The 25779-nt window shown below is 42.6% G+C and overlaps 1 protein-coding gene across 5 annotated transcripts; it reads left to right on the forward strand.

Annotated features, from left to right (window-relative positions):
• On the forward strand, window positions 1-25779 carry LOC109743145 (uncharacterized). 5 transcript variants are annotated; one of them, XM_073505761.1, is made up of 37 exons: window positions 1-285; window positions 3830-3913; window positions 4039-4152; window positions 4231-4292; window positions 6658-6863; window positions 6935-7657; window positions 7746-7948; window positions 8365-8564; window positions 8645-8709; window positions 8789-9618; window positions 9785-9882; window positions 9991-10176; window positions 10673-10853; window positions 11003-11167; window positions 11246-11289; window positions 11528-11584; window positions 11731-11827; window positions 11935-12107; window positions 12181-12394; window positions 12565-12690; window positions 12774-12863; window positions 16508-16624; window positions 16715-16795; window positions 16882-16989; window positions 17142-17311; window positions 17445-17523; window positions 17605-17679; window positions 19067-19164; window positions 19247-19354; window positions 19463-19520; window positions 19604-19825; window positions 19910-22094; window positions 22214-23377; window positions 23504-23578; window positions 23650-23715; window positions 23789-24583; window positions 24683-25779. In XM_073505761.1, exons 3-37 carry the CDS (start codon window positions 4048-4050, stop codon window positions 25558-25560), a joined length of 10104 nt encoding a protein of 3367 aa, XP_073361862.1. In that variant the 5' UTR covers window positions 1-285; window positions 3830-3913; window positions 4039-4047; the 3' UTR covers window positions 25561-25779. The 5 variants fall into 5 exon arrangements, with proteins under 5 accessions (XP_073361862.1, XP_020157810.1, XP_073361863.1 ...); XM_073505762.1 differs by having other exon boundaries at window positions 8-285; window positions 6944-7657; XM_020302221.4 differs by lacking the exon at window positions 3830-3913.

Below are 25779 nucleotides of genomic sequence, written 5' to 3' on the forward strand. Positions count from 1 at the left end.
CTCCCCCACCCCACCACACACAGAAGACAGCGGCCAGAGAAGAGGAACTGAAAAGAAAGAAAACGGGGAAGAAAAAGGAGGCAAGCAGTGCACAGGTCTAGTGGAAAATGGCGGAGGCGGCGTGCTCGACCTCGGGCACGTAGCTCACGCGCAGCTCACCGTTCCCCGTCGCGCTCTCCAGAGACCCCGCGCCGCCGCCGGCGACCACCAGCTCCCCCGTGCGGCGGCTCCGCGTCTCCACCCGTCTCGTTCTCCCGCTAGGGTTTCCCCCGATCCCCAATCACTGTAAGCCGCGAAGACTTTTTCTCGCTAGTTTCCTTCTGGTTCAAGCTCACGGGAGCGTGCACGTGGTCCCCGAGTGGGTGGATTTGGGGGTCGCGGTCTCGGATCTTGCGCGATCAGTGTAGCGCTGTTCCCAGCTAGGGTTAGTTCGTAGAAGCATAAGTTGGGAACTGGAATTCGTGGAGCTTTATGTGATTTGGGTCAGCGAGCTGCTTCTGTAGCGAGAAGTTATAAGCTCTGAGCGCGCCATGTGGAGTAATTGGCCTATTCTGTGCAATAATCTCATCTTTAAACATTTTGTCTTTTTCCCGGTTCCGATAGGGATTTTTTGGGTGTGACTTGGGTTTATTCCTTGTGTGCATTGCCTAGCCATGACCTGATTGGTTAGCTTTTGGTTGCACTTAATTGGTCTGTGAATTGTGTTATAGGGTGGGATGTCTTGTTAGTGAAGCTTGATCAGTATCACGCATCTGATTGCTTTTCTCAAAGAGTGGCACTATTTTTTTAGACCAAATGAGTGGCGCTATTTCGTTGTTATTCACAGAATTTGTATCATGTGGAGCGGTCCCACACTATCATGAAGCAAGAAATACCATTTTTTAACTTTAGCTCAGCATATAGTGATATCTCTGCTACTTTCTCCAGAGCAGCTTGAATGCATGCCATTGTGATGCCTGCTATTAATTTACATAGCATTACATGTGGTGAACATGCAAATTCTATAGCAACTTTTTTGGAAGTTCTGTTATTGGTAGCTATGTAACTGTAGAGTATGCCTGTTTGCAATTCACTAAACCTGCTGCTCTGCATTAACAGTTTGCATCTACAAAGATTAGCTCTGAAATTCATGCTGCTGTATCTGTACTCTCTTTCGAACTTGGATCCATAATAATTTTCATTCCAAATTTTGAAGACAAAATCTCTAAAACCCTCTATAAGCATCCATGATTTCTCAGACTAAAAATAGGAGGGGCATGGCAGCGATCTCCATAATCTAAAAACAAAGGAGTATGATCAGAAACCTCGCTAGCAAAGGCTTGCGACATAGACAAAGGACAATGTTCCTCCCATTTAGGGCAGAAGAATACTCTATCTAGTTTTTCAAAGGTAGCATCCTCCAAATTATTTACCCACATGAAATTTCTCCCATTTAAAGGCTTCTCTCTCAACTCGGCGTGTTAAAAATGATGTATTAAACACAAAACTCTAGTGATCAGTATCATTGGATTTGTTTTTTCACAGCTCTTTCCAATTGTGTTAAAATCCCCACCTACTAAACATGGTAGAGGATTATCATGATGTATTCTAGCCAACTCATCTAGGAAGTTAGCTTTTCCTTCCAAGTGCGCATCACCATAAACAGTAATGAGATCTGAATTAAATTTGGCAATCTTACCAAAAAGTAATGTTCTAATAAAGTACTCTCCCCTCTCCACTTGGATAATATCAAACACATTTTTACTAATACCCACTAAAATCCCACTGGACCTCCACCTAGGATGATTTCAATGCCACTATTTTTTTCCTACCACTCAAAGAGTTTAGTTCATTGTTAGGAAAAAATGTTTTGTGGTTTCCAAAAGACCAATAAAATCCAATCTATGATCAATTATCATTTCCCTAACATATCTCTTTTGGAGATCTTGTCCCAAACCTCTAACAATTCAATCCAAAAGACCTCTCACGTTACAACTTGGATGGACCTAAGGCATGAGTCCGGGAGAAGGTTTCGAGGAGTCGCATCACAAGCCTGCGACCATCCACCCCATCCCACGAGGCCTTCCTAACGCAAGACTCCGTGCTTTGTCGAGACGACGAAACCTATTATTAAAATATTGTTTTATTTGTTTTTGTCCATGTACGTATGCACCCAAGCTAACTATACTTAAAACCGCGTTACGAAGAATACCTCTAGTTGGGAGTTGTTTTCATAACAACAAGCCTACAATCACACCTTGTTATATTTCGTTGAGATGGTCCTAGATTTATGAAATGGAATTTGATCCTGAATTTTTCGTTTCCACGTCAAAAGTGTATGTGCCACCTTGAATTGGAATCCTGATTCCACTCCGATTCCAACATTTGCTTTTCGAAAACAAGACTCTGACCCAGTTTTTCTTTTGTTCGATTCTCCTAGAATCTTGAGAATCGGGAGAAAGAACTCGGCCTCCGGCATTTGTTTAGGGATAACACACCATGGCCCTGGCCATGGCCCCAACGAAGCTGAAAGCCCAGCCCATCGGGTACCCACGGCCCTTGGCCCTCATGCCTCAGCCCTCACCCATTTCCACTAGCTAAATACTGGTAAACCTCCCTCCCCTCTCCCCCACCCCACCACACACACAAGACAGCGGCCAGAGAAGAGGAACTGAAAAGAAAAAAAGGGGGAAGAAAAAGGAGGCAAGCAGTGCGCAGATCTAGTGGAAAATGGCGGAGGCGGCGTGCTCGACCTCAGGCACGTAGCTCACGCGCAGCTCATCGTTCCCCGTCGCTCTCTCCAGAGACCCCGCGCCGCTGCCGGCGACCACCAGCTTCCCCATGCGGCGGCTCCGCGTCTCCACCCGTCTCGTTCTCCCGTTAGGGTTTCCACCGATCCCCAATCATTGTAAGCCGCGAAGACTTGTCTCGCTAGTTTCCTTCTGGTTCAAGCTCACGGGAGCGTGCGCGTGGTACCCAAGTGGGTTGGTTTGGGGGTCGTGGTCTCCCGTTAGGGTTTCCCCCGATCCCCGATCACTGTAAGCCGCGAAGACTTGTCTCGCTAGTTTCCTTCTGGTTCAAGCTCACGGGAGCGTGCACGTGGTCCCCGAGTGGGTGGATTTGGGGGTCGTGGTCTCGGATCTTGCGCGATCAGTGTAGATCTGTTCCCAGCTAGGGTTAGTTCGTAGAAGCATAAGTTGGGAACTGGAATTCGTGGAGCCTTATGTGATTTGGGTCAGCGAGCTGCTTCTGTAGCGAGAAGTTATAAGCTCTGAGCGCGCCATGTGGAGTAATTGGCCTATTCTGTGCAATAATCTCATCTTTAAACATTTCGTCTTTTTCCCGGTTCCGATAGGAATATTTTGGGTGTGACTTGGGTTTATTCCTTGTGTGCATTGCCTAGCCATGACCTGATTGGTTAGCTTTTGGTTGCACTTAATTGATCTGTGAATTGTGTTATAGGGTGGGATGTCTTGTTAGTGAAGCTTGATCAGTATCACGTATCTGTTTGCTTTTCTCAAAGAGTGGCACTATTTTTTTATATCAAATGAGTGGCGCTATTTCGTTGTTATTCACAGAATTTGTAGCATGTGGAGCGGTCCCACGCTATCATGAAGCAAGAAATACCATTTTTTAACATTAGCTCAGCATATAGTGATATCTTTGCTACTTTCTCCAGAGCAGCTTGAATGCATGCCATTGTGATGCCTGCTATTAATTTACATAGCATTACATTTGGTGAACATGCAAATTCTATAGCAACTTTTTTGGAAGTTCTGTTATTGGTAGCTATGTAACTGTAGAGTATGCCTGTTTGCAATTTACTAAACCTGCTGCTCTGCATTAACAGTTTGCATCTTCAAAAATTAGCTCTGAAATTCATGCTGCTGTATCTGTACTCAATGTACTGTATTTGATTATCGAAATCTATCAGGTTTGTTTTCCTACATTAACTACTGGCGTACTGGTTTGCCTTTTATAACTTATAATTTATAAGTGTTAGTTGGATTACGATTTATTTATCTTCTTTTTGATTGATCTTATTTTGATGGCAAGCAGAGTTTGCGAATGGCTTCATCACAGCATGTTGAAGTGGAGGCTGCGAAGCTACTTCAAAAACTCATTCTGGAATCAAAGGATGAGCCCGCTAAATTAGCAACAAAACTTTACGTGGTATGCAGCGCAACGAATATACAGGACATGAAAAGCCTTAACTCAACCATAACCTTGTTTCTTTGTTCAATGTTCTAGATATGTCAACATATGAAGTTAAGTGGAAAAGAGCAGTCTCTTCCCTATCAGGTCATATCTAGGTAAATATTTCTTCTGTTCTTGGCTATCTTTTCAGAAGTTTTTTTTGCCATCAATTTTACTGTAAATGTTAGTCAAATATTCTGTTAGAAAAAGATTACTCCCTCCGATCCATATTAATTGATGCTGGTTTAGTTGTATTAACTTTGTACTAAACAAGTGTCAACTAATTTGGATCGGGGGGAGTAGTTAAAGTTCTACCTTGTGTCTTACACATGTTGTCTTGTTATTCTTGACTTTCAGATTTGATAATTGTTGATGTGTTGTTCTTATGTTCGAAAGTTCTGCTTATTTAGATTTCACACATCAGTTAGTACTCATCAAACTAGATTTCACACATCAGTTCTCATTGTCAATTGTGGAATAGTATACAAGGAGGGGGCCTAACCATCTAAATGCTTTTGCAGCGAGGTTGTAGCTTGGTACTCTCCCTAGGTACTAAATGTTGCTCCAACTAGTTTAGGTGAAGAAAATAGGAATAAGCAGAAAGTCCAGAGGCCCCTGGACACAGGCTCAATGAGGGAGACAGGAGGATATTGAAGCTCAGTGATGGACACTTTCCTCATCTATGTAGTGAACTGTTAATACACACTTACACAGTAGTATGATATCCACAACCCCAAAATGCATGGGCAAATTGGAGTTCAACATCCTCCCTCTGAGCAGCCTTTCTCATGGAGATGGAGATTGAGTAGGGAGAGAAGTCGTTGGAGGATGGCAAGAGGGAGTGGCAGAGAAGTGCAAGTAGGAGTAAGATGGGAGTAGCGAGCTGTCATTTGGAGGCTTACCACTGATAATATTTTTCTTTTGGTTGACTTGTTAGCCTGTAGTAATAGATCTTGATTCTTGAAATCCTCTATCCTTGATGGGAGTAGCGAGCTTTTTAAGACTATTTGATTGTGTTTGGCTGGGCTGTGGATTTTCTGAAAGCAGATGCAAGAGATGTGCCGTGGGAAAGCTGCTGTGGACTGTGTGTTGTGAGAAAGCTGTGAAGCCATTTGGCAAACTAGCTGTCTGAAATGCGGCTGCGGGGATAAATGTCTGAAATACCCTTGAAAGCTGAGACATTGGATACATACTGTTTAATGATAAAAACATCATTACAGGTTGACCTAGTTCGTAAATATAGCTATTCAAATTTGTTTTAATGCATATTAACGAAAATGTATATAGCTCTACATATCACAAAATAGATGCACTAGTGCCATACAAAATTTACATATCAACAGACACATTAATCTGGTTCCAGTCTGACCATAGGCTACTACTGCCATACAACATAAACATATCACCAAAAAATGCAATGGTCGTACATCTCCAGTAGGGAAAATCTGGAGAAAGGAACGACATGTACATGGGCGAGGGAAGCGGCAGACCGGCAGTAGTACACCTCGAATGGGGGATGTAGCAGAGGAGGTCAGGCAGCCATGGTCGGCGGCGACCTTGCTCGTCTGAGTAACCTTGGACACTGGTGGAGGTAGATGAGGGGGTGGGGGTGGAGCGGGGAAGAGGAGGCCAATTGACCGAGGTGGATGAAGGGATGGAAGCATCCACTGGCGGTCTTGCGGTAGCGTGCCGTCAGCGACATGGGAGCGAGCTGGTGACCAGCAGCTGGCCGGCGGTGCTAATGAACCCTAGAATCGCCAGAGGTGGGGGACGAGAAAAGGGCCTTGCTCGATGGGCTTTGTAGAGCTGTCTCTCGTGGACGTACCGGCAGGATTATTTTGGCGGCGAAGGTGAGTAATTTGATCTCAAGTGGATGTAGGTTCGGGGAGCCATGCAGCCAAAGCCAGAAAAGCACCTCTTCGGCCGCTTTCACTCGTACATGTGTTTTGCGATGGCTTTCAAGGGAATCGCGTTCACTCGTTTTGCCGTTTGGTTGCGATTTCAGCTGCGAAGGAGAGAAATCCACAGCGAAAGCCAAACCAAACGCAGCCTTTGCCTTAGACAATTTAAGAGTGTAGAACCTTGAGCGCACCTTTTGTCTGGAATCAATCATGAGTGTTGTCAACTGAAGCTATCGTTTTCCATAAATTTGGGGTTGGTTTTGCACCAAAAGAATTAAGTATCTTTTGTTTGGTAGAGCTTATACTCCATTATGATATTGAGTGCGTTATGGTTTATACTCTATAGTAGGTGGTGTCAGATGATTTACCAAATGTACTGTTTGCAACGTGTAGTATAAGTATAATAATACAAATAATCCAGTTTGGTTAGGTCTACTTTACCTGAGTGTTTGTAATTTCAAATGAAAGGATTCTGCGTATGTCAGAAAGTTCTATCAAACTTCCAATTTTTCTCTAGCTTGACTTCTCTCCTCTTTCTAGTTTCTAAGATGCCTGTAACATCCGTAATTTTTGCCTGCAGGGCCATGGAGACTGTCGTAAGTCAACATGGAATTGATATGGATGCATTGCGATCATCACGAGTTCCATTTGCCGGCGGTCCACAAGCAGTAGATTCTAGTGGCGTTATGTCTAAGGACAAGGAGATCATTGGTGGTCAGTCTTCCATGGTTGGAAGTGATGCATCCCAGAGCAGCGGTCAAGCTGCATTATGGCATTTGCCACCAGGTAACCAACCAACTTGAAAAGGAAACTGCACACTGTTTTGGAGATGTGATATGATTTTTTTATATTATTAGGTTCAGCAGATATGGCAAGGCCTGGGGTGTATATTCCAGGCAGGGTTCCAGCAGGACAAAATAGGGGCGATGTCGCAGGATCTGATATTCATCAAGGCTCCATGTCGCAAAAGAGTGGCAGGTCCTCTGGAGTCGAAAGCCCTGCAAGTCTGCAAATGGAGGACACTAGATCTATGAATTCACATGATTCTTTGAAGTCTGATGAAAAAACAAGCAAGAAAGCTTCCTCTTCCAAGAGAAAAAGGATGGATTCAAAAGCAGCAGGGGATATGCAATCTGAAGAAAACTCAAAATCAGATGGTATCTCAAGTGGACAAAATATTAGAAAAAGGAAACAGGTTGGCAAAGCTGGTGCACAAGGTCAGCCCTCCAGGGGAGCTGAGCCTGAGCAATCACATATACTGCAAGGTGCTACTGCTCAGGTGCCACCCTTACCTGGTGGTGCATCATTTTTCAGGGCTCACCAGGAAGGTCCACCAGCTTCTGCTGGGAGGACTATTGACAATACTAAACCATCAAACCCATTCGCAATGTCACAAGTTTCAAATTTTGCTGAAGGGCTGGCTTCTGGTAGTATCCCCACTGAGTTGCAGAAAAGTATACTGGGAGGAACAAATATGTTTAACACTGGTTTTGGCTGGAATCAGAGTTCACAAGGTTCAGCTATTAAGAATACTCAAGGTTCTGTTGCCAACTTAATGCGGCCAGGAGTTAATGTTGAAGGTACTTCCATTAAAAAATAATGACATAACAGCATTGTGAAAGACTTGAATTACAAATATTTACCTTAATGAGCTTGCTTACACTGCAGGGAAAATTAATGTAGGGTCACAAGGAGCTTTTAACCCTACTCCCACATCGCAGATGGATTTTCCCAAAATCCCTCCTTACATGTCTTCTTCCTTTGGAGGTGGCTCACAGTTTCTGGACAAGGGCAAGGACTCGGCTTCTGGCAATATCGGCACTGAACTTCATTCTGCTGCTAAAGTTGGAGTTAACATGGGGATTGTGCATGTAAGGCCTGTAGTTTAATCCTTAAAGACCCGGGGTGTTAACATGCTATTTTGGCTACAGTTTGGCCCTTCTAAAAAACCTTTTAATTGAAAAGCTAATATTTTTTGCTGTGTTCGCCAATGGTAACTTGTTACGGAAATGCCTAGTAGTAATGGTATAATGCAGGGTATTCATTTGCATAAGATTGTAATCGAGCTTCGAACACAAGTGTATTGCACGCCGGTTTCGTGTATGTCTATTTGCGTGCCTTGATAGACTTTCTGCTAGGTTTTAGGTTGATCAACCGATAAATAAGCTGTTTCTGCCTGCAAGATTTAAGAATTTTGTTGTCTGGTCATTTAGTGATATTTTAATTGATTTCTGTATCTCAAGTAGAGGTGTTTTATTTGATGCATCTATGTAATACGACTTTGCAGGGCAGTCCAATGCAAGAAAGGCAAAATATTACCAGAGCACCACAGAGGGCCGAATCATCTTTGCAAGAAGCCAGATTGTCTTCGCTCCCGAATAGAAATGTTGGGCCATATCAAACGTCTCACATCTCTCCGAACACACCTTTCAAAGAACAACAGTTAAAGCAGCTCCGAGCACAGTGCTTAGTATTTCTTGCATTCAGGTACATGCTTAGAGCACTGTAGGATGATTGGTATCCGAAGTTCATCTCTGTAGTACTAATTTAGCTACTCTTTCTTGTAGAAATAATATGCAGCCCAGAAAGGTGCACCTTGAAATTGCCTTAGGTGGAGGCCCCACTGCAGAGGGTAAGAACTAAGAACAGAAAACATTGTGTGAGTTGACAGGGTTTCTGTACTCATGATGAGCTTATAATTAAATAAACAGGTGGCGGCGCAGGTCAGGGAGGTAACGAGAGCAGAGTGGCTGATGGTTCTGTAAGGGAAAACGGAAACAGTCAGGAAAACTCTGCTATTTTCGGCAGCCAAAGTGATATGTCTAGACTCCCATCCACATCCGCAGGCAGCATTGCAGAGGCTGATTCTTCACTGAAGGACTCGGAAATTAAGAAGAAGATCAATATAGCTGAACATGAGAAGTCATCGATGGAAATAGAAAATATCCAGCAAGCTGTTATGCAGGGAACTGGTTCAAGTTCTGAAATGCGCTCCCAAGAAATAGCATCCCCTGTGCCATCTGGACCACAGCAGTCATACTTTCAGGGAGATAAAAGAAGAAATGCCCCTGAGACCTACAGGACGGATGCAGAAAATTTGAACAGGAATTTAGGTTTCGGAGGCCAGGGACCATCTTCTTTGGGTGGTAATAGACAACATCCAAATTTTGAAGCTGCTGTTTTGACCAAAGATCGATTACAGGATGAAGCATCTAAAGAATCATATCCACCTTCGAGGCTTCATCACATGCCTATCGATGGTTACAGCTCCAATTTACCAGGAAAGGATCTAACTCCAGATACAGATAGAAATGAAGTTGAACATTGTACCCAGATGGGGGAGATGTCTGATCGATCAGCTGATGAAGGAGATGACGATCTATTTGAGCATGATGATTTTGCATCAACTCCTCCAAAATACACAATGACTGAAAAATGGATCATAGATTATCAAAAGAGAAAATATGGAGAAAATGAAAAGAAGGTATTAGAGCAGCAGAGCGCACATAAAAGGATGTCAGCATCCTATCAGAAGTTAAAGGTCTCTCTCTGCCTTCCTCACATTTATTCTTGAAATGGGGGGAGTGTCATTTAGAAATACTGTGTACATATTTATGAGTTTTTGTGAGTTCCTGTTTCATATGTTCAGTTTTTCCTCACTGTAGCAGTGTTGGTTGCAAAATTTTAAGTTCTTGTTCATCCTACAGGAAAGTGTTAGTTCATCTGAAGATCTTACTGCAAAGACAAAGAGTGTCATTGAATTGAAAAAGCTTCAACTTCTCTCACTTCAACGTCGTGTGCGCAGGTTTGCTTGCCATTGGAGACCATCAGTCTTCAGTTTCTCTCCTTGTGCTTACCGCATGTTTCTATGGCTGTAACTTCCCTATTCTAATTTCTTGCTTATATTGGGCAGTGAATTCTTGTCAGACTTTTTCAAGCCTAATACAGCTGATTTGGAGCGTGTAAAAGCAGTAAAGAAACACCGGCATGGACGCCGTGTGAAACAGCTTGAAAAAATTGAACAGAAAATGAAGGAGGAAAGGCAAAAAAGAATACGCGAGAGGCAAAAAGAGTTCTTTGCTGATATAGAGTCTCACAGGTTGGATGACTATATTTGATTATTCATTCTGACCCCTTTAGTATGGAGATGTTATTTAATTTTTTTCTTACGCAATATTCTCAAGTATTTGTGGCATCTATGCTCCGTTTGTACAGTACTGATGATTTGGGGTCTATTTGCCAATGCAGTGACTATCAAGCTTTACTTTCATTTTGGTATTGTGTATAGACTAATATCATCTGCATTAGAGCCACAACAAAAGCAGTTTACATTATTATTCTTGCAGCTAAATAAAGTCCATGGTGGAGCACAGCAAAAATAAGCTGGCCCTTAAATAATCAAACATAAGTAAGCTAAGCTGAAATAAGTAAATGGTGGTTTCTTAAGTAAACATATTGCTAAAAGAACTGGATTAGAATAGCTGATTCAACCTAGTCAGTAGTCACCTTTGTAAACGCTGTCTGTCTGTGTTTACACCCCCTCAACATTTTACCCATGTCATTTGGTAATAATGCCTTGCCTTTGTAACTTGCAGAGAGAGACTGGAGGATAGTTTCAAGGCTAAAAGAGAGCGTCTAAAGGGTTTCAATCGATATATAAAAGAGTTCCACAAGAGGAAAGAGCGAATTCATCGGGAGAAGCTGGATAGGATTCAGCGGGAGAAAATTAACTTGCTTAAGAACAATGACGTCGAAGGGTATCTTAGGATGGTCCAGGTGAGTCTTATTTGCTTTGTTTCTCATCATGTTCTTCTATATTAGCTTAACCCTTCACACGTCAAACAAAGAAAAGCTTAATCCTTCATTTTAGTTTCTCAATATTTGTTGGACTAAGTCACATCTGCTAAGTGTTTGCTGCTTTGCAGGATGCAAAATCTGACCGTGTTAAGCAACTACTACGAGAGACTGAGAAATATCTACAGAAACTTGGGGCCAAATTACGAGGTGACAGCTCAATGGACGGCCGTTCTTATGTTTCTGGTAAGGGCGTCACTGCAAACGATGTTGAAGACGAGAGCTACCAGCCACAGGTTTTATTATCTCTTTGTTTTAGTCAACGTCTAGGTGCATTTTTGTTGAATATATACTTAATTTTGTTCTCTTTCCAGAATTATCTTGAGAGCAACGAGAAGTACTATCAGTTGGCCCACAGGTACTACATGGATTAAATAGACTTTCATGCTTCATTTAGTAAATCCTTATCAATGTCTGCCTAGCGTAAATTATGTACTACCTAACTTTCTAATCCTCCATCTTATTCATACTTCTTTTTGAACTTTACCATCTTATTCATACTTCTTTGCCACTGAACTTTCTAATTCTTTTTTTTTGAGATTACTGAACTTACTAATTCTGCTTTGTATTCATACATATTTGTTTATTTTTTCTAGTGTGAAGGAGATTGTAAATGACCAGCCTACTTATCTTAATGGTGGGAAGTTGCGGGAGTAAGTTGTGCTGCTATTTTCCCTGCCTTTACCTCCTTTTCATTTTAAGTGTATTTTTGACATTATTGTTACCGACTTGTGTGCTGTTACAATCTGTTTAACCATCCAGTACACATTTCCTTGATCTATTACTTGCTGTATTACAGGTACCAGATGAACGGTTTGCGTTGGCTGGTTTCATTGTACAATAATAATTTGAATGGAATTTTAGCTGACGAGATGGGGCTTGGTAAAACAGTTCAAGTAAGATCCAGTACAACGCCATCTCAGCATTTATTGTTCGGCTTGTATGTTATCTGATCTAAACAAGTGTCTGAATTCTGCTTACACTGCCCTTGCTACTTTGTCAGGTAATCTCTTTGTTGTGCTACCTTATGGAAACAAAAAATGACCGGGGCCCATTTCTTGTGGTTGTACCATCCTCTGTTCTTTCTGGATGGGTATCTGAACTCAACTTCTGGGCACCTAGCATAAATAAAATTGCTTATTTTGGTCCTCCAGAAGAAAGGCGCAGACTGTTCAAGTAAATTCTGAATTTATAGTTCGATACTTTGTTGTTCATGTGAACATTTTATTAACCAAGCTAATTTTTTCAGAGAGATGATTGTTCAACAGAAGTTCAATGTCCTTTTGACAACATATGAGTACTTGATGAACAAACATGATAGGCCAAAACTAAGCAAAATACAGTGGCACTATATAATAATCGATGAAGGGCACCGTATAAAGAATGCGTCTTGTAAGCTCAATGCTGATCTGAAGCTTTATCGGAGTTCTCATCGGCTATTGCTGACAGGAACACCTCTGCAGGTTCTAAAGCTTGCACTTATACTTTCACACTTGATCCTGTATTTGTTGCTTTTCAAGGAATGTATGAACGGCTTGCTCATATATTTATTTAATGTTCTTGGGTCTCTGTATGAAGTATTCTATTATGCATATATGTCAAGTTGCTAACTTCACGTAACTTCTTCTTGAAGAATAATCTTGAGGAGCTGTGGGCACTTTTGAACTTTCTGTTGCCTAATATATTTAACTCATCCGAAGATTTCTCTCAGTGGTTTAACAAACCATTTGAAAGCAATGGTGATAACTCAGCTGATGAGGTAAAGCTGCCGTTTTTCATGATACAGCATTGTTTTCTTGGAAGGAAACTGTGTTTGACTCCAATCATCTTTTTTCTTAAAAGGCCTTACTTTCAGAGGAGGAAAACTTGCTGATCATAAACCGTCTTCACCAAGTTCTTCGGCCCTTTGTACTCCGAAGACTTAAGCATAAGGTATTGATTTTATTCGCTATCTTTATGCTTGTGTTGAAATCACTGGCACTGTAGGAATTCACCATGCAATTTATTTGAAATTCCAAGTTCCAACAGGAGATCTATGCTATGCTTAGCTATTCAACCTCGTTATCTCAAACTGAGGGAGTTCCAGCCTTCCAGAATTGCATCCGCTGATCACATTGGCAGAACCCTTGCTTCTAACCGAAACCTAGTAATAGTAGGGAGACAGATAAGAAAATAATTGCTTGATGTCTTTATTGATGTGAGGGCCTAGCCTTATATAGCTGGCTACATAGATATATGGAAATAAACTAACAATCTTGGAAGCTTATCTAGTTATTTAAAAGAAATCTAATAACCAGTAACCAACTAGAGATGAAATTTGTTACGTATTTGCTTAAGGCAGACCAGGGGGTTAGACTTTAGGCATTGGCTGTATGCCTGACCCCACTTGTCACACATTATAAGCTCATATTATTTGAGCAGTACACATGTTCCTTAAATATGTGTTACCTATCAGGAGTTACTCACAGCATGTAATTCGGCTTTCAATATGTCAGCTGATTCAGTAGACATTGCTTGATGTTCCTTACTTCTTTTTCCATTTGAAGTCTTTATATGTTGCATTTGTTGGGATGATTCATATTTTTGTATTGTACGAATGCTGAGCTGGGCATTGCAGTGGTGAAGAGCTAAATATTGTCCATAACTAGGTTCAACAGCACAACGCAACACAATATAGCAACGTCAAACTGGTTCTTGTTAGCTTTGTTGCTCTACATGATCTGTAATTTAAAAATTCTATGGACAAGATTTCTCTATGTGCTTGTACACATCCATCTAGCTGCCTGAATGCCAAAAAATGTTGCTTATTCTGTTTCTCAATATATGCCACTTTGGCATATCAGTACAAGCACGGTCACACTTTTCAAGTTTGACGACCAACATATTAAAAACACCTAGATTTTCACATCAGAAAAACACTAGTAGCTCTTCCACTAGAGTTGCTCTACAAGTTGTAGATGCTTTTATGAATGTGGATTTTCTCAACTAGTTGCCGCTGCACCCTACTCTAGCATCCATCGCGAAAAGTTCTAAAAAGATGGGAATTTCGTAGATGTACAATTTGCTATAATATGTGCAGCTGATAAATGACCATTTGTGTATTGTGCGAAAAATTAAGAGATGAGTGTATAGTATAGCAACTATGGGCGTGTTTGGTTCCTTGGGTTGCACCTGGCTCGCACCCACCATGCAATTTTCTGGATGTTTGGTACCCTGCATGTCCAACTGGGCCTGGCCCGACAGATGCAAAACGAGGCTCCCAGCCAGGCTGAGGGGAAACGCAAGTTTCGGCCGTTTCCCCGAGCCTGCATCCGCGCATGCACCCACCCACTCGAGCAAAGGGGGTCTTCTCTCGCATCCTCTTCTCTCCTGCTACTCGCGCCGCTCTCCTCGCTTTTCTCTTCTCTCCTGTGGCTCGCATCTCGCCGCCCCGTCGCCTTTGTCGCATCGCCGGGCGCGTCCTCATCTCCGGCGGAGGGAGTACTCTCCTCCTCCCTTCCCTCTCCCATCTGCCTGCATCCATCTATTCTCCCTCCCATCTCCAGCTCTCTGCCGCTCGCGCTGTTCTTGGCGCTGCTCGTGGCGGATGCGTGAGCGGAATGGATCGGCGGCCTCGTCCGTCCGTGAACGTGAACGAAGGCAAGGCGGGGCTGGAGGTTCGGGAAGGGGCGGTGGCTCATCTGACCGATGCGTGCTGATCCCATCTCCCCCCCTCTTCTTTTTTATTTAATCTTAGACCTGACCCCAACCTCATTTTCCTCTGTCGATTAGAGATGGTTGGGTTGTTTATATATAAACGTGGCTATTGATTAGCATGAATTGGGCAGAGATCTGTCCCCAACCTCATTTTCCATAGGATTATACATGGCTGGTGATTGGTATTTAGGCTGAGATTTGTGTGATCTGTCCCTTCATGAAAAATGTCTGCAGATTTTTTTTATGTAAATAGGTGCAGCACCATTGTTATGTTCCTTTGTTGGAGTGTAATGGAGTAATATGGACAATATGTATTTGTAGCTCTATCTAATATGTGAACACTAAGATGTACTGTGTATCTCATGCAACTTCAGATGCAACATACCAAACAAAATCTAAGTTGAGCCTGGCCCATATCATGTAGTACACCAAACACGCATGTCAACTCTTTTTTGCATAAGCTCAACCAGGCTAGCCCCAGCCAAGCTCCTTCATGCAATGCATCCCAGATGCACCCAGGGAACCAAACACGCCCTGTATGTGCACACATGGTCACACTCACTCTTAAAGCAATCTGTGCGAGCATTTTGTATATCTATGACTTTTTTTCGCTTTTTGATAAAGAATTACGTGCTTTCCATCTTCACATTTTTGTGAAATGCATGAGATATAATTTTGCCAACTACTATACAAACATATAATCATTAAGACCATGAACAGGAAAGCATCTTTCATTTATAAACGGTGAGTGCTCCATATTTCTTAGTTTATGATTACTAGTAAAAGGTACTAACTCTGTTCCTAAATGTAAGACGTTTTTAGAACTGCAAAAACGTCTTACATTTATGAACAGAGGATAGAGTATACGATTCGAACAGAAATCATGGTATTTGGCAATGTTCAAAAAATCATTAACTGGTAGCTGCTTGGTCGGCTGGTGATAAGGGATTGATAGGTGAATCGGCCAGTTAACGGCAAATATATCAGTTAATTGGCCTATAAGTCAATTAATCGGCTACTCGGTGACCCACTGAGTAGGGATTAATTGGCCAGTTAACTGATTTATCGGCCGATATTCTGACAATACTTAATTAGGATAATTTTCGACCATGTGGTGTAGACGTGCAACTTTGCTTTTTAGAGGTTGGTGAACCAATCTTGCAATCGGTTCATTGATTTTTAAAATTTGATATTTGAAGCAAATTTGTTACGCCAAAAGTCAAAATTTTGAATATGAAAACTGAAATCTTTTGTGATAAAATTTTCACAAAAGAATAACCGAAAGTATTGAAATTATGCCTGATAATTACGCCAATAGTCAAGGAAACTCGATCAAACTACATATTAATTGGTTCTTATGCTAATGACCAGCTGAAAAATTGGTTTTGGCAGGAGCACTGTAGATGGTGTGTAAATCAAGTTCAAAACTGCTGTTTACAAGTACTCCCTCTGTAAATAAATATAAGAGCGTTTAGATCACTACTTTAGTGATCCAAACGCTCTTATATTTCTTTACGGAGGGAGTAGTAGAGATTATGATTACTTTACGTTGCAACTTAGTTAAAAAAGCAACTCATATGGCCATGCCCCTTTTTCTCTTGGTTTTGAATTGATTTTTGTTTAGACTTTAGAACCGTTGATGTCGAATAAATTCGAAAGAAGCACCAATCATTGGAGCTCCAACCATTTGTACTTCTTTCAAACTTATTCGACATCAACGGTTCTGAAGTCTAAACAAAAAACTACTATTGTGATGCTGTGTGGGAAACTAGCTCGTCAGGTTGGGGATTTGATATTGCTTCCCAACTGTTTCTCATCTTTGTTTGTATCTGGATCATCTGGATGGTGCAATAGTTTCAATTGCGTTTTACTGTCTTCAGGTTGAAAGTGAATTGCCAGGGAAGATTGAAAGACTTGTAAGATGCGAGGCATCAGCTTATCAGAAACTTCTGATGACAAGGGTGGAAGACAACCTTGGTGGAATTGGAGCAGTTAAGGTGCGTAGCGTGTGACTGTTCTGAGTTGTTTATTTTAATGTTTCACTTGTCAGATATTTCACAGGTTCTTATGTGTCTTAAATTTTTTAGGTCCGCTCGGTGCACAATTCTGTCATGGAATTGAGGAACATATGCAACCATCCATACCTTAGCCAGCTTCATGTTGAGGAGGTAGAGCATGATTCTGCCCTGTCGCGACATTCTGGCTATTTTTGTTTCCTCTTGGGCATCACCAGCCATATGGATTCTCTATGCAGATTGAGGGTCATCTACCTAGGCACTACCTGCCATCTATTGTGAGGTTGTGTGGGAAACTTGAGATGTTGGACAGATTGCTACCCAAACTCAAAGCTACTGGCCATAGGGTAAGTGGATTTTACTGGTAGTTTGGTAGGTTTGTAAAGATCTCCTACTCGTATGTCGCATGAATTGTATTTTCTCGAACAAGTCACATATCAAACTTGCATTATCTGAGTTGAAGTTGTCGTTCGTTCCTTGTTCCTTCCTTGGCATGCAGGTTCTACTTTTTTCTACAATGACAAGATTGCTTGATGTGATGGAGGATTATCTGGTATGGAAAAAGTATCAGTACCTTCGGTTAGATGGACACACTTCTGGGCATGAGAGAGGAGCACTTATTGATAGATTTAATGATCCTGATTCTCCAGCTTTCATTTTTCTGCTAAGGTAAAATATTGGTTCAGTATATTGTGGTGTAGGAGGTAATATATAAATAGAACATAGTGAACTCATGAATCCTTATCGGCCAATTTAATTAATTAATATTTGATACCCAAGGCTTACTTCACTTTTTCTGTAGTATCCGAGCAGGAGGCGTTGGTGTCAATCTTCAAGCAGCTGATACTGTCATCATATTTGATACTGATTGGAATCCTCAGGTAGCTAAAGTTCCTTAAGTGTTGTCACTCTATGTTGTAAGATTTGTTTTACATAAATATATCTTTTCCTTGATTATTCAGGTTGACTTGCAAGCACAGGCTAGAGCCCACAGAATTGGTCAAAAGAAGGAGGTTCTTGTTTTACGTTTAGAAACTGTAAGTGCACACTGACAGTTCGCTTATCACCTGGAGTAAATATGTAGAAACCGAAATGAACAAGGAACATTTGTTTGCTAACAAGGAAATGGTAGTTAAAAAATAGAACAAGTCGCCAGTTGAGTCCTTAGTGTTGCATAGGGTTTGTTTGAGCATCTTAGATCAATAGTTAGATATGTGGCTTATGTGGTATTCTAAATGAAGAACTGGTCCAGATTTACTCAATGGCACTCCACCATGGGGATGGGCCCCCATGCATGAACAGCACCCTCCTTGCACTTTCTTCCTCACTTCATGTAAAAGGGTTAATTTGGAAGTGCAATGTTTTGACTCATCATGCATCATATGCTACTATGCCCACACTGGAATCTGGATTCCAAACCCACTAAGGTCACCACTCTAAACAGGCTGGATGTTTGGAGCCTAGATACATATCTGTACGTCACAGTATTGTTTTTATTGGTGATGATAAAGTCATCCTAGTATTGTTTTTATCTAAATTTTGAGTAATTTTCATGACCGCAACAACAAAGCCTTTATAATTTTCACGACTACGTATAAAGAATCAAGAACCAGCACCATTGCTCGCACAAGTTTCTGGAACACGCAGTAATAAACTGTAGGGCCGTAGCTGACTAATTTTGTCATATAACTCACATTTTTCTTGAAAGCTTCTCAATTATATACCTGAAAGTGTCCTTTGTTTTATGTCATTTCGTGTATTTAGGTATTTTTGTGGTATTTAATATTGCTTGTTTTCAGATTTATTCAAGAAATTAGTGATGTGCGTGGTCTATCTTCATTGTATTATAGCTTGGGTTTTCCTCTCTTTGCGCCAATTTGTGGCTGTTGTGTTGCTGCGCTGCTTTGGAACCTAGCTATAGGGATCTTTACTGTTTTCTTGTATATTTTGGTGATATAACTCCAAAAGAAGTTACTTTCAACTGCTCCCTCCGAGAATACGCTTCTGAATATCTGTCCATGGAGAATTTCACGAGTGTAGTTATTGCTGTGTTTCCAGTCTCTGTTCTTACTTAAATGCTTTGTATCTGTCAATTAGTAGGGGTGCGCATGGTCATTTCTCATTTACTCTCTCAGATTTAGTGCTCTCTTTGTCTGGTCGCTTGATGAAGTAACTATCCATATGTGGAAAAAGGTACTGCACTAGCTACCAGATCGTGACTGCTCTCTACGGAGCCTTTGTCTTCTTGGCTGTTTATTTTTCTAAGCTTGGACAGAACCCACTAGTGATTTATGACACTGCCACAAATATGATACGAATAAATGCTGCCTGTTATGTTCTAACCAGAACCAATGCATTGTATTACTTCAACTGAAAATTTCAATACGCCTGTTCCTGACTTGGATGTACCTTGTTGAATTTAAGGTCCGAACTGTAGAAGAGCAAGTCAGGGCTTCGGCAGAACATAAATTAGGCGTTGCTAATCAGAGTATAACTGCTGGATTTTTCGACAACAACACAAGGTCAATTCTTCTACTCGGTTAAGATTTTAGCTTTTCTAGCTCTCTTTTTCCTTTCCTTCATGCTAGATAGTAACAATTGCAGTGCTGAAGATCGGAGGGAGTATCTTGAGTCACTTCTACGTGAGTGTAAAAAGGAAGAATCAGCTCCAGTGTTAGATGATGATGCTCTGAATAATATTCTTGCCCGCAGGTAAGACTGAGTTTGCTGTTAGTATTATTTAAGCATTGTTTTAACAATCTCTGTCACTCCTGGTACTTTTAACTAATTACATGACATATCACATTTCTCTCCTTGCAGCGAAGATGAGATCGACATATTTGAATCTATTGACAAGCAAAGACTAGATGATGAAATGGTATACTAAATTCCTTTACTTTGTACATGTTTATTTCTGCTAATATTTTGTGCATCCCAATTTGATTCTTGTACCCCTTGTAGGCTGTATGGCTAAAGGTTGTTCAGGATGGTTCAGTTAGTGGGCTAGACCCCTCAGTATTGCCACCCCGCCTTGTGTCTGATGATGATCTGAAGCCCTTCTGTCATGCTATGAAGATTTACGAGTCTTCAAATGTAAAAAATGTGAAGGTAAATGTGAGGAAGAAGGGCGAGCTTGGCGGCCTTGATACAAAGCATTACGGAAGGGGAAAACGTGCTCGTGAGGTCAGTTGCATTATCATCTTCTGTATGTCTCTCTATTATTGGTTGAAGTATTTGTTTGCTAATTTCATTATATATCCTTTGTAGGTCCGGTCTTATGAGGATCAATGGACCGAAGAAGAATTTGAAAAACTTTGTCAGGCTGAATCTCCTGACTCACCTCAACCTGGTGGTGTATTGAAGGATATAGATATCTCTAAAGAGAGTAAGTTGGAGGTACCTGCAGAAAGTTCAATAGACCCAAAAGAAAGTTCAATAGATCCAGTCGAAGCCAAAACGGTGCCAGTCCTGGCTGTTCCGGACTCCTCACCACCAGTCCCGTCTGTTCCAGACTCCTCACCAGCTAAGCGGCGAAGAGGTAGACCTAGAAGGTCAGACGTTTCAGTATCTCCTGTTATGTCCCCAGCAAAAGCTGTCCAACAAGAGGCAGGAACTACACTTGGCAGTTCTGCACCAGCAAGTACCATCGATTCTGCAGCACCAACTGCTACCATCCATTCTACTGGTCCAGATGTTACCACCCATTCTGCTGCACCTGTTGCTGCCATCAAACCAGATATTGGTACAGAAGTTAAGGCTACTGCTTTTGTTGCTGCTGTACCAACTGCTACCATGAAACCCGAGATTGGTACTGAAGTTACGGACCATGTTGTTTTGGAAGGGTCTATAGCAAAGGAAGTTGGTCCGGCGGTAGAGAGCGGTCATGACCCAGTAGCTGCCAGTGCAGCCCCTCATCCACCAGCTCCTGCTACATCTAGAGGCAGAAAGACCCAAGCAGTTGAAACCCCTCGCAGACGAGGCCGAAAACCAAAATCTCTTTTCTCATCTAGTGCTGGTGATATTAATATAAACCCTGTGGTTGCAATTGGTAGTGGACCTGCTTCTGTGGGTTCTCCATATCCTCAAGGGGATATGCCTGCAAGTCTCATGTCAAGATTTCAGAAGGATTTGGTTACAGGTAGGCCTGTTACGTCATTGCCAGAGGGAGTTAAGGGCATCTCCGCCCCTGAAAGTACGACGCCTGTTGCCGAAGATAAACACACTGGAACTGCAATAAGCTCGGACAATGCCAACTTACTAATGCCAAAGATCATTCACAATGAAAATGTTGGATTTGTTCAAGCGAGCTCTGAGCAAGTTTTTTCTGCATCAGTACCTACTTTAACTGCTGTCTCAGGTGGAATATTGAAAGCATCACATATTCTCTTGGCAGATAAGCCTGCCGAGAAGCAAAGTGCTTCACGCCGTCGCAGAAAGAAAGCGCCTGGTGGTGAGGATACTGGAGTAAGCACTAGGCAAAGAGCAGCTATGAAGAAATCTGATGGTATTCCTGGTACCAATGACAATGTTGGTGCGGACATGAGCACAGCTGAGAAGCTAGGAGCAGTGAATGTAAAAGATGGCAGTTCACTTCAAGATACTCCCAAGGAATTACCAAATATAAACTCTCCTCCATATGACAAGTCTGGGTATGACTCTCAACCAAGAACACCTATAGCAGTCCCCATTAGTGAAGCTGCACTTCCTAGTGGTTCCGGTAATGCCCATGTTGCTTATTCTGATATAACTCCTAGGATACCTACCAATCCTGATGGTCAAGATAAACCAGTAAATCTGCACATAGGAGCACCTCTAGCCGCAGCCTCACAACCTCAAGTGCCATGTAAGACAGGGAACGACCATGTTGCAGTGTGTTCTGTGGTCACTACCACACATTCTGAAACGGTTACTGAAAAACCATTGCTAAATCCTGTTAGTGAACTAGCAAATGTCCAGGTCGAACCACCTAGTTCTTCACTTAATTCAGGTAAAAACATCAGTACAGTGCCTTCAGAGGTCAATAGTGTCGCTCCCAGTAAGGCATCAGGTAGGAGGAGGAAAGGTCCTGCCTCTGAACCACGCACCAGAAGTAAAGCCGCAACAGCTGCATGTGAACGTCGTGCTCGACTAGCTGGACCAAAGCAGACAGGTGATGCGAGAAAATTAGAAATATTGGCAAGCCCAAGCACGGCGGTTTGTGTTTCTTCAGTTGAGCAACAGGAAACCGCCCTGGCAGAGCCTCCCACCGCTTCTGTCTGCGAACCGCAGAAGAATGCTGAGAGTCATGTACGTGGTGGAATGTCTACTCCGATGGGGATACTAGATGCCCCAAAGCAAATTGCTACCCAGTCAATTACAGCATGTACTGAAGAAACAAATAGCAGTCTAAGCACTCAAACTCCTGCACTTCCCATATGCAGAGAAAGTAATCTTTCCATGGGTGACAAGCAAGGTTCTCTCTCTCTCTCTCTCTCTCTCTCTCTCTCTCTCTCTCTCTCTCTCTGTGCTGTTATTATTCATTGTTTGGTAGTAACAATGGCTCATGCTGATGCCCATGATGCCTTTTTTCAGGTGTTGGAGTTTATACCATACATGGACAAACAAAGATGGTTTTGGCTGCAGAACTGGCATCTGCAAATGATGAACATAAGCTGCATGAAGTACATGATAAGACTGCTGATGGTAATATACTCCAACACAGTGCTGCAAATGACACACTCCAGGATAAAACTGATAGCATTGCTGGTTTGGACCTAGCCTCTCGTCATAGAATTGGTGATTTGGAAATGGAGAAGGGTGATTCTAATACAGTGATGTTACCAGACTGCCAAACCCCTTTTGATGCCTCAGTTAAGGATATTAAGGATACTCTTGCCCCCACAGAAGCTGATGTCAGTGATCTGCAAAGTGAGGCTGCTGCTATTGATGTGACTAGTCCTAAGCAAGATACTATGGTAGTTGAAGCACTGCACACTAATTCCGGAGGTTCTGCTAGTCATCTGCCTGCTGCTTTACAATCAACGGACTCAAACCAGCATGCAGAACGGAAAGGAAGTTCAGAGAACAGTGGCTCTAAATTTTTTGCATCTGGGAAGAAAACAGAGGAAATGGAAGGAACTTTGGATAAGAATACGGATAACAATCTTATTCAGGCAAATGCCGATATAGCTTTAGGAAGACATTCTCCTTCAGAGGACAAAAGAGAGGACAGTTGTGCCCATGTAGTTGATGGTGGCCTGTTGGGAAGCAAACAAACTCTTCTTGAAGTCGTTTCTGCTGTAAACACTGATGGCTCTGAGGAAGCACTCAATGCTTCGTCTACCCATTCGAATAAAGATGCCACCTCGGTTTGTGAAGTAACAAAGGATCCTGAGAGCCATGTAAGAGTGTCTGTACTGGCCTCTGCTGCTATGAACGCTCGTGATGACTGTGAGGAAGTTCACAATGTTCCATCCACCCATTCTGATAGAGGGGGCAGCATGGTAGAAGTTGATGCGTCTAGAGATGATGCTACCTCTATTTGCGAAGTATGCAAGGATCCTGAGAGTAATGTATCTGGTGAGTTGTCGATGCCAGTAGGGTTAGCGGAGCTCGAGTTAGAACTGCCAAACCAATCCAAATCTTCTAGCCAGTCAAGCGCAGTAAATGCTGATGAAACAAAGGCCAGTATCAACATTCAGACTACTTCATTGGTAGAATCAGGAGAACAAAAATCACCCAGAAATGGTGCACATGGTACTCCCTATCTCTATCCCCTCTTTCCCCCTCCCTCTCTCACCAACCATGATCCTGTACACATTCCCCGGTGTATGCTGATTGTTATTCTTATCCAGCTAGTGTATCTTTTTTATGTTTTGCCAGAGTTGAAAGAAGGGATGGAGTTGGCCGGGCCTAAGATTGAGTGCACAATACTAATGCTGAGTCCCGATGATAAGAGTATGCTCTGTTATTACTTTCTGTTGTAGTAGAGACGGCCAGGGGGCTCATGCACATCTGCACCTTTTCAGGTTCTGAGGCTCATAGTTTGGCACAACGGGAGATGGTTTCGGGTGCAGAACAAGCATCTATGAAAGGTACAGTTTTAAATTTCTGAATTAATTAACGCATGGTCAATAATTACTCATGGGTTATCTAACATATGTACAGATGATAAAAGAAACAAGATGGTTGATGTTACATTTTCGTCTGGTGAGGAACAAGAAATACAGCGAGCTGATGTAGACTTGCCCACTTGTCCAAGATATGCAGATTGTGAGGGTGAAAAGGACCATTCCCCTAAAACTATTTTGGCAGGCAGCCAATCTTTTTGTGAAGCCTCAGATAAGGACGTTGCCCCAGTGAAAGATGATCACACTGATCCGCAAAGTGAAGTTAATGTTGTTGATATGAATGGTGCCAACCAAGACTCAGCTGAAACCGAAGCTATGCAGATTGATGGTGTCTCCAAAGGATCTTCAAGTGATTTGCCTGCTGCTTTACGATCGACCGATTCAAATCAGCCGGCAGAACAAGATGGATTAGAGAATAGTCCCTCTATATCTGCTTGTCCGAAAGAACATGAGAAATTGGAAGAAACTTCTGATGAAATTGGTGGTGGCAATTCCAATCGTAGTCGGACTGATGGTGATTCTCATATTATGAATCTAGTTGGTTATTCGGAAGACTCAGATGAGGACAATTCTATCCAGGTAGCTGATGTTGGTGATGTGGGAAGTAAAGAAACTACTCATGATGGCATCTCAGCTGTCCCTAGAGGAGCAGAACCAGGAGATGGACCCTGCACAGAGCCTACTTGTGAAACTGCTGTTCATGTGCACGAATTCAATGTGGACGTTGCTATTTCTGAGGATGGTCATGGCACAATGGCCCTTGGCAGCGTCCAAGCGTCTACGACGGAACTAAAGGATTTGGAGAGTGGAAGATGTCTAGAACATGGAACAGGTACTTCTTTATCTGCTTGCAATGTTCATCAAAGCCCACTGAAAGAACTTAGTTATGGTATTTCAGTAATCCCTGACCCTGTTGAGCATGATGGCACAGGAACCCCTGTGGCTCTTCAGGAGGGAACTGCTGTCGCTGCAGAACCAGAAGCAAAGAAAGAGGTCGACGAACCTAAAGATGTTGAGCCGGCTGCCATAAAGCCAGAGGCGGTGGAGCATGATGGTACAGAAGCCGATCCAAGTAAAGAAGCATCTATACCTCCTCAAGAGGAAACCACTGCTGTAGCCTTGGTTACAGGACCGGAACAAAATGAAGAAGCAGATGCACCTACTCAAGTCAAACCAGTTGCTGTTATACCTGGTACGGGACCAGAAGAGAAGAAAGTAGAGGCATCCACCCAAGAGGATAATGCTGAAGCAGTTGCCGCAGAGCCAGAATCTGCTAGAGCCCAGGAAAATGCGGAAGCTTCTACTCAGCCTAGTCCTATGGAGATAGAGTCAGTTCAGGAAACAGCTATGCTGGGAGAAGCTGAAACCAGGCAGCAACTGCCACTTCCGTCTGCCGAGGGTGTGGTGGCCGAGGCTAGTGAACCTCCAAGCATAGAGGTGGCTGCTATGAAGGAACCAGAGTTGCTGAGCACTGAACCAGCACCTGACGGTGAAAATGCGAAGCTTGGAGAAGCCGAAGCTGAACAGCTGTTGCAGCAACCTTCATCCTGCGAGGCTATGGCAGTCACAGGAGAGCTTCCTAGCGCAGTCGGAGCGAAAACGGATGGAACTTCAGACGTGGCAGCTGATGAGTCTCCTGCTGTCGTGGGAGAGGAGGTGCTCAACACTGAAACTGCACCTGATGGTGAAAATCCAAGGCCGAGCGAGGCTGATACGGCGCAGTCGCCACATTTGCCCGAGGAGGGCAAGGCCGTTGCAGCTACCGAGCCTGCCAACCTTGAGAAGGCGGAGGCCAATGATGGAAAGTAGTTAGTGCGCAAAAATGGAAGCAGATGTTGCGTTGAAGAACATCTGCCGTTAGATCAGAGAGAGCATGTTTGGGCTGATGAAACTGAGAAGTACCTTAGACTTTATGCAAGTGTTGTATGTAGAACATAATTAAGAAACCTGTTGTATTCAGAGGAGTTGTTGGTACATAAGTTATAACTACCTTGTCGCTTTGCAATACTAGTACCTTGTTGGACCTGA

Source organism: Aegilops tauschii, chromosome 7, assembly GCF_002575655.3.
Source record: "Aegilops tauschii subsp. strangulata cultivar AL8/78 chromosome 7, Aet v6.0, whole genome shotgun sequence".
Lineage (NCBI taxonomy): Eukaryota > Viridiplantae > Streptophyta > Magnoliopsida > Poales > Poaceae > Aegilops > Aegilops tauschii.

Excerpts from the sequence above, each read along its gene's own strand:
- LOC109743145 (XM_073505761.1), top strand. The coding sequence starts at position 4,048 with ATGGCTTCATCACAGCATGTTGAAGTGGAGGCTGCGAAGCTACTTCAA. Across the intron at positions 11,168-11,245 it reads ACGAGAGCTACCAGCCACAG|AATTATCTTGAGAGCAACGA; the intron begins GTTTTATTATCT and ends TTCTCTTTCCAG. Across the intron at positions 12,864-16,507 it reads TCCGAAGACTTAAGCATAAG|GTTGAAAGTGAATTGCCAGG; the intron begins GTATTGATTTTA and ends TACTGTCTTCAG.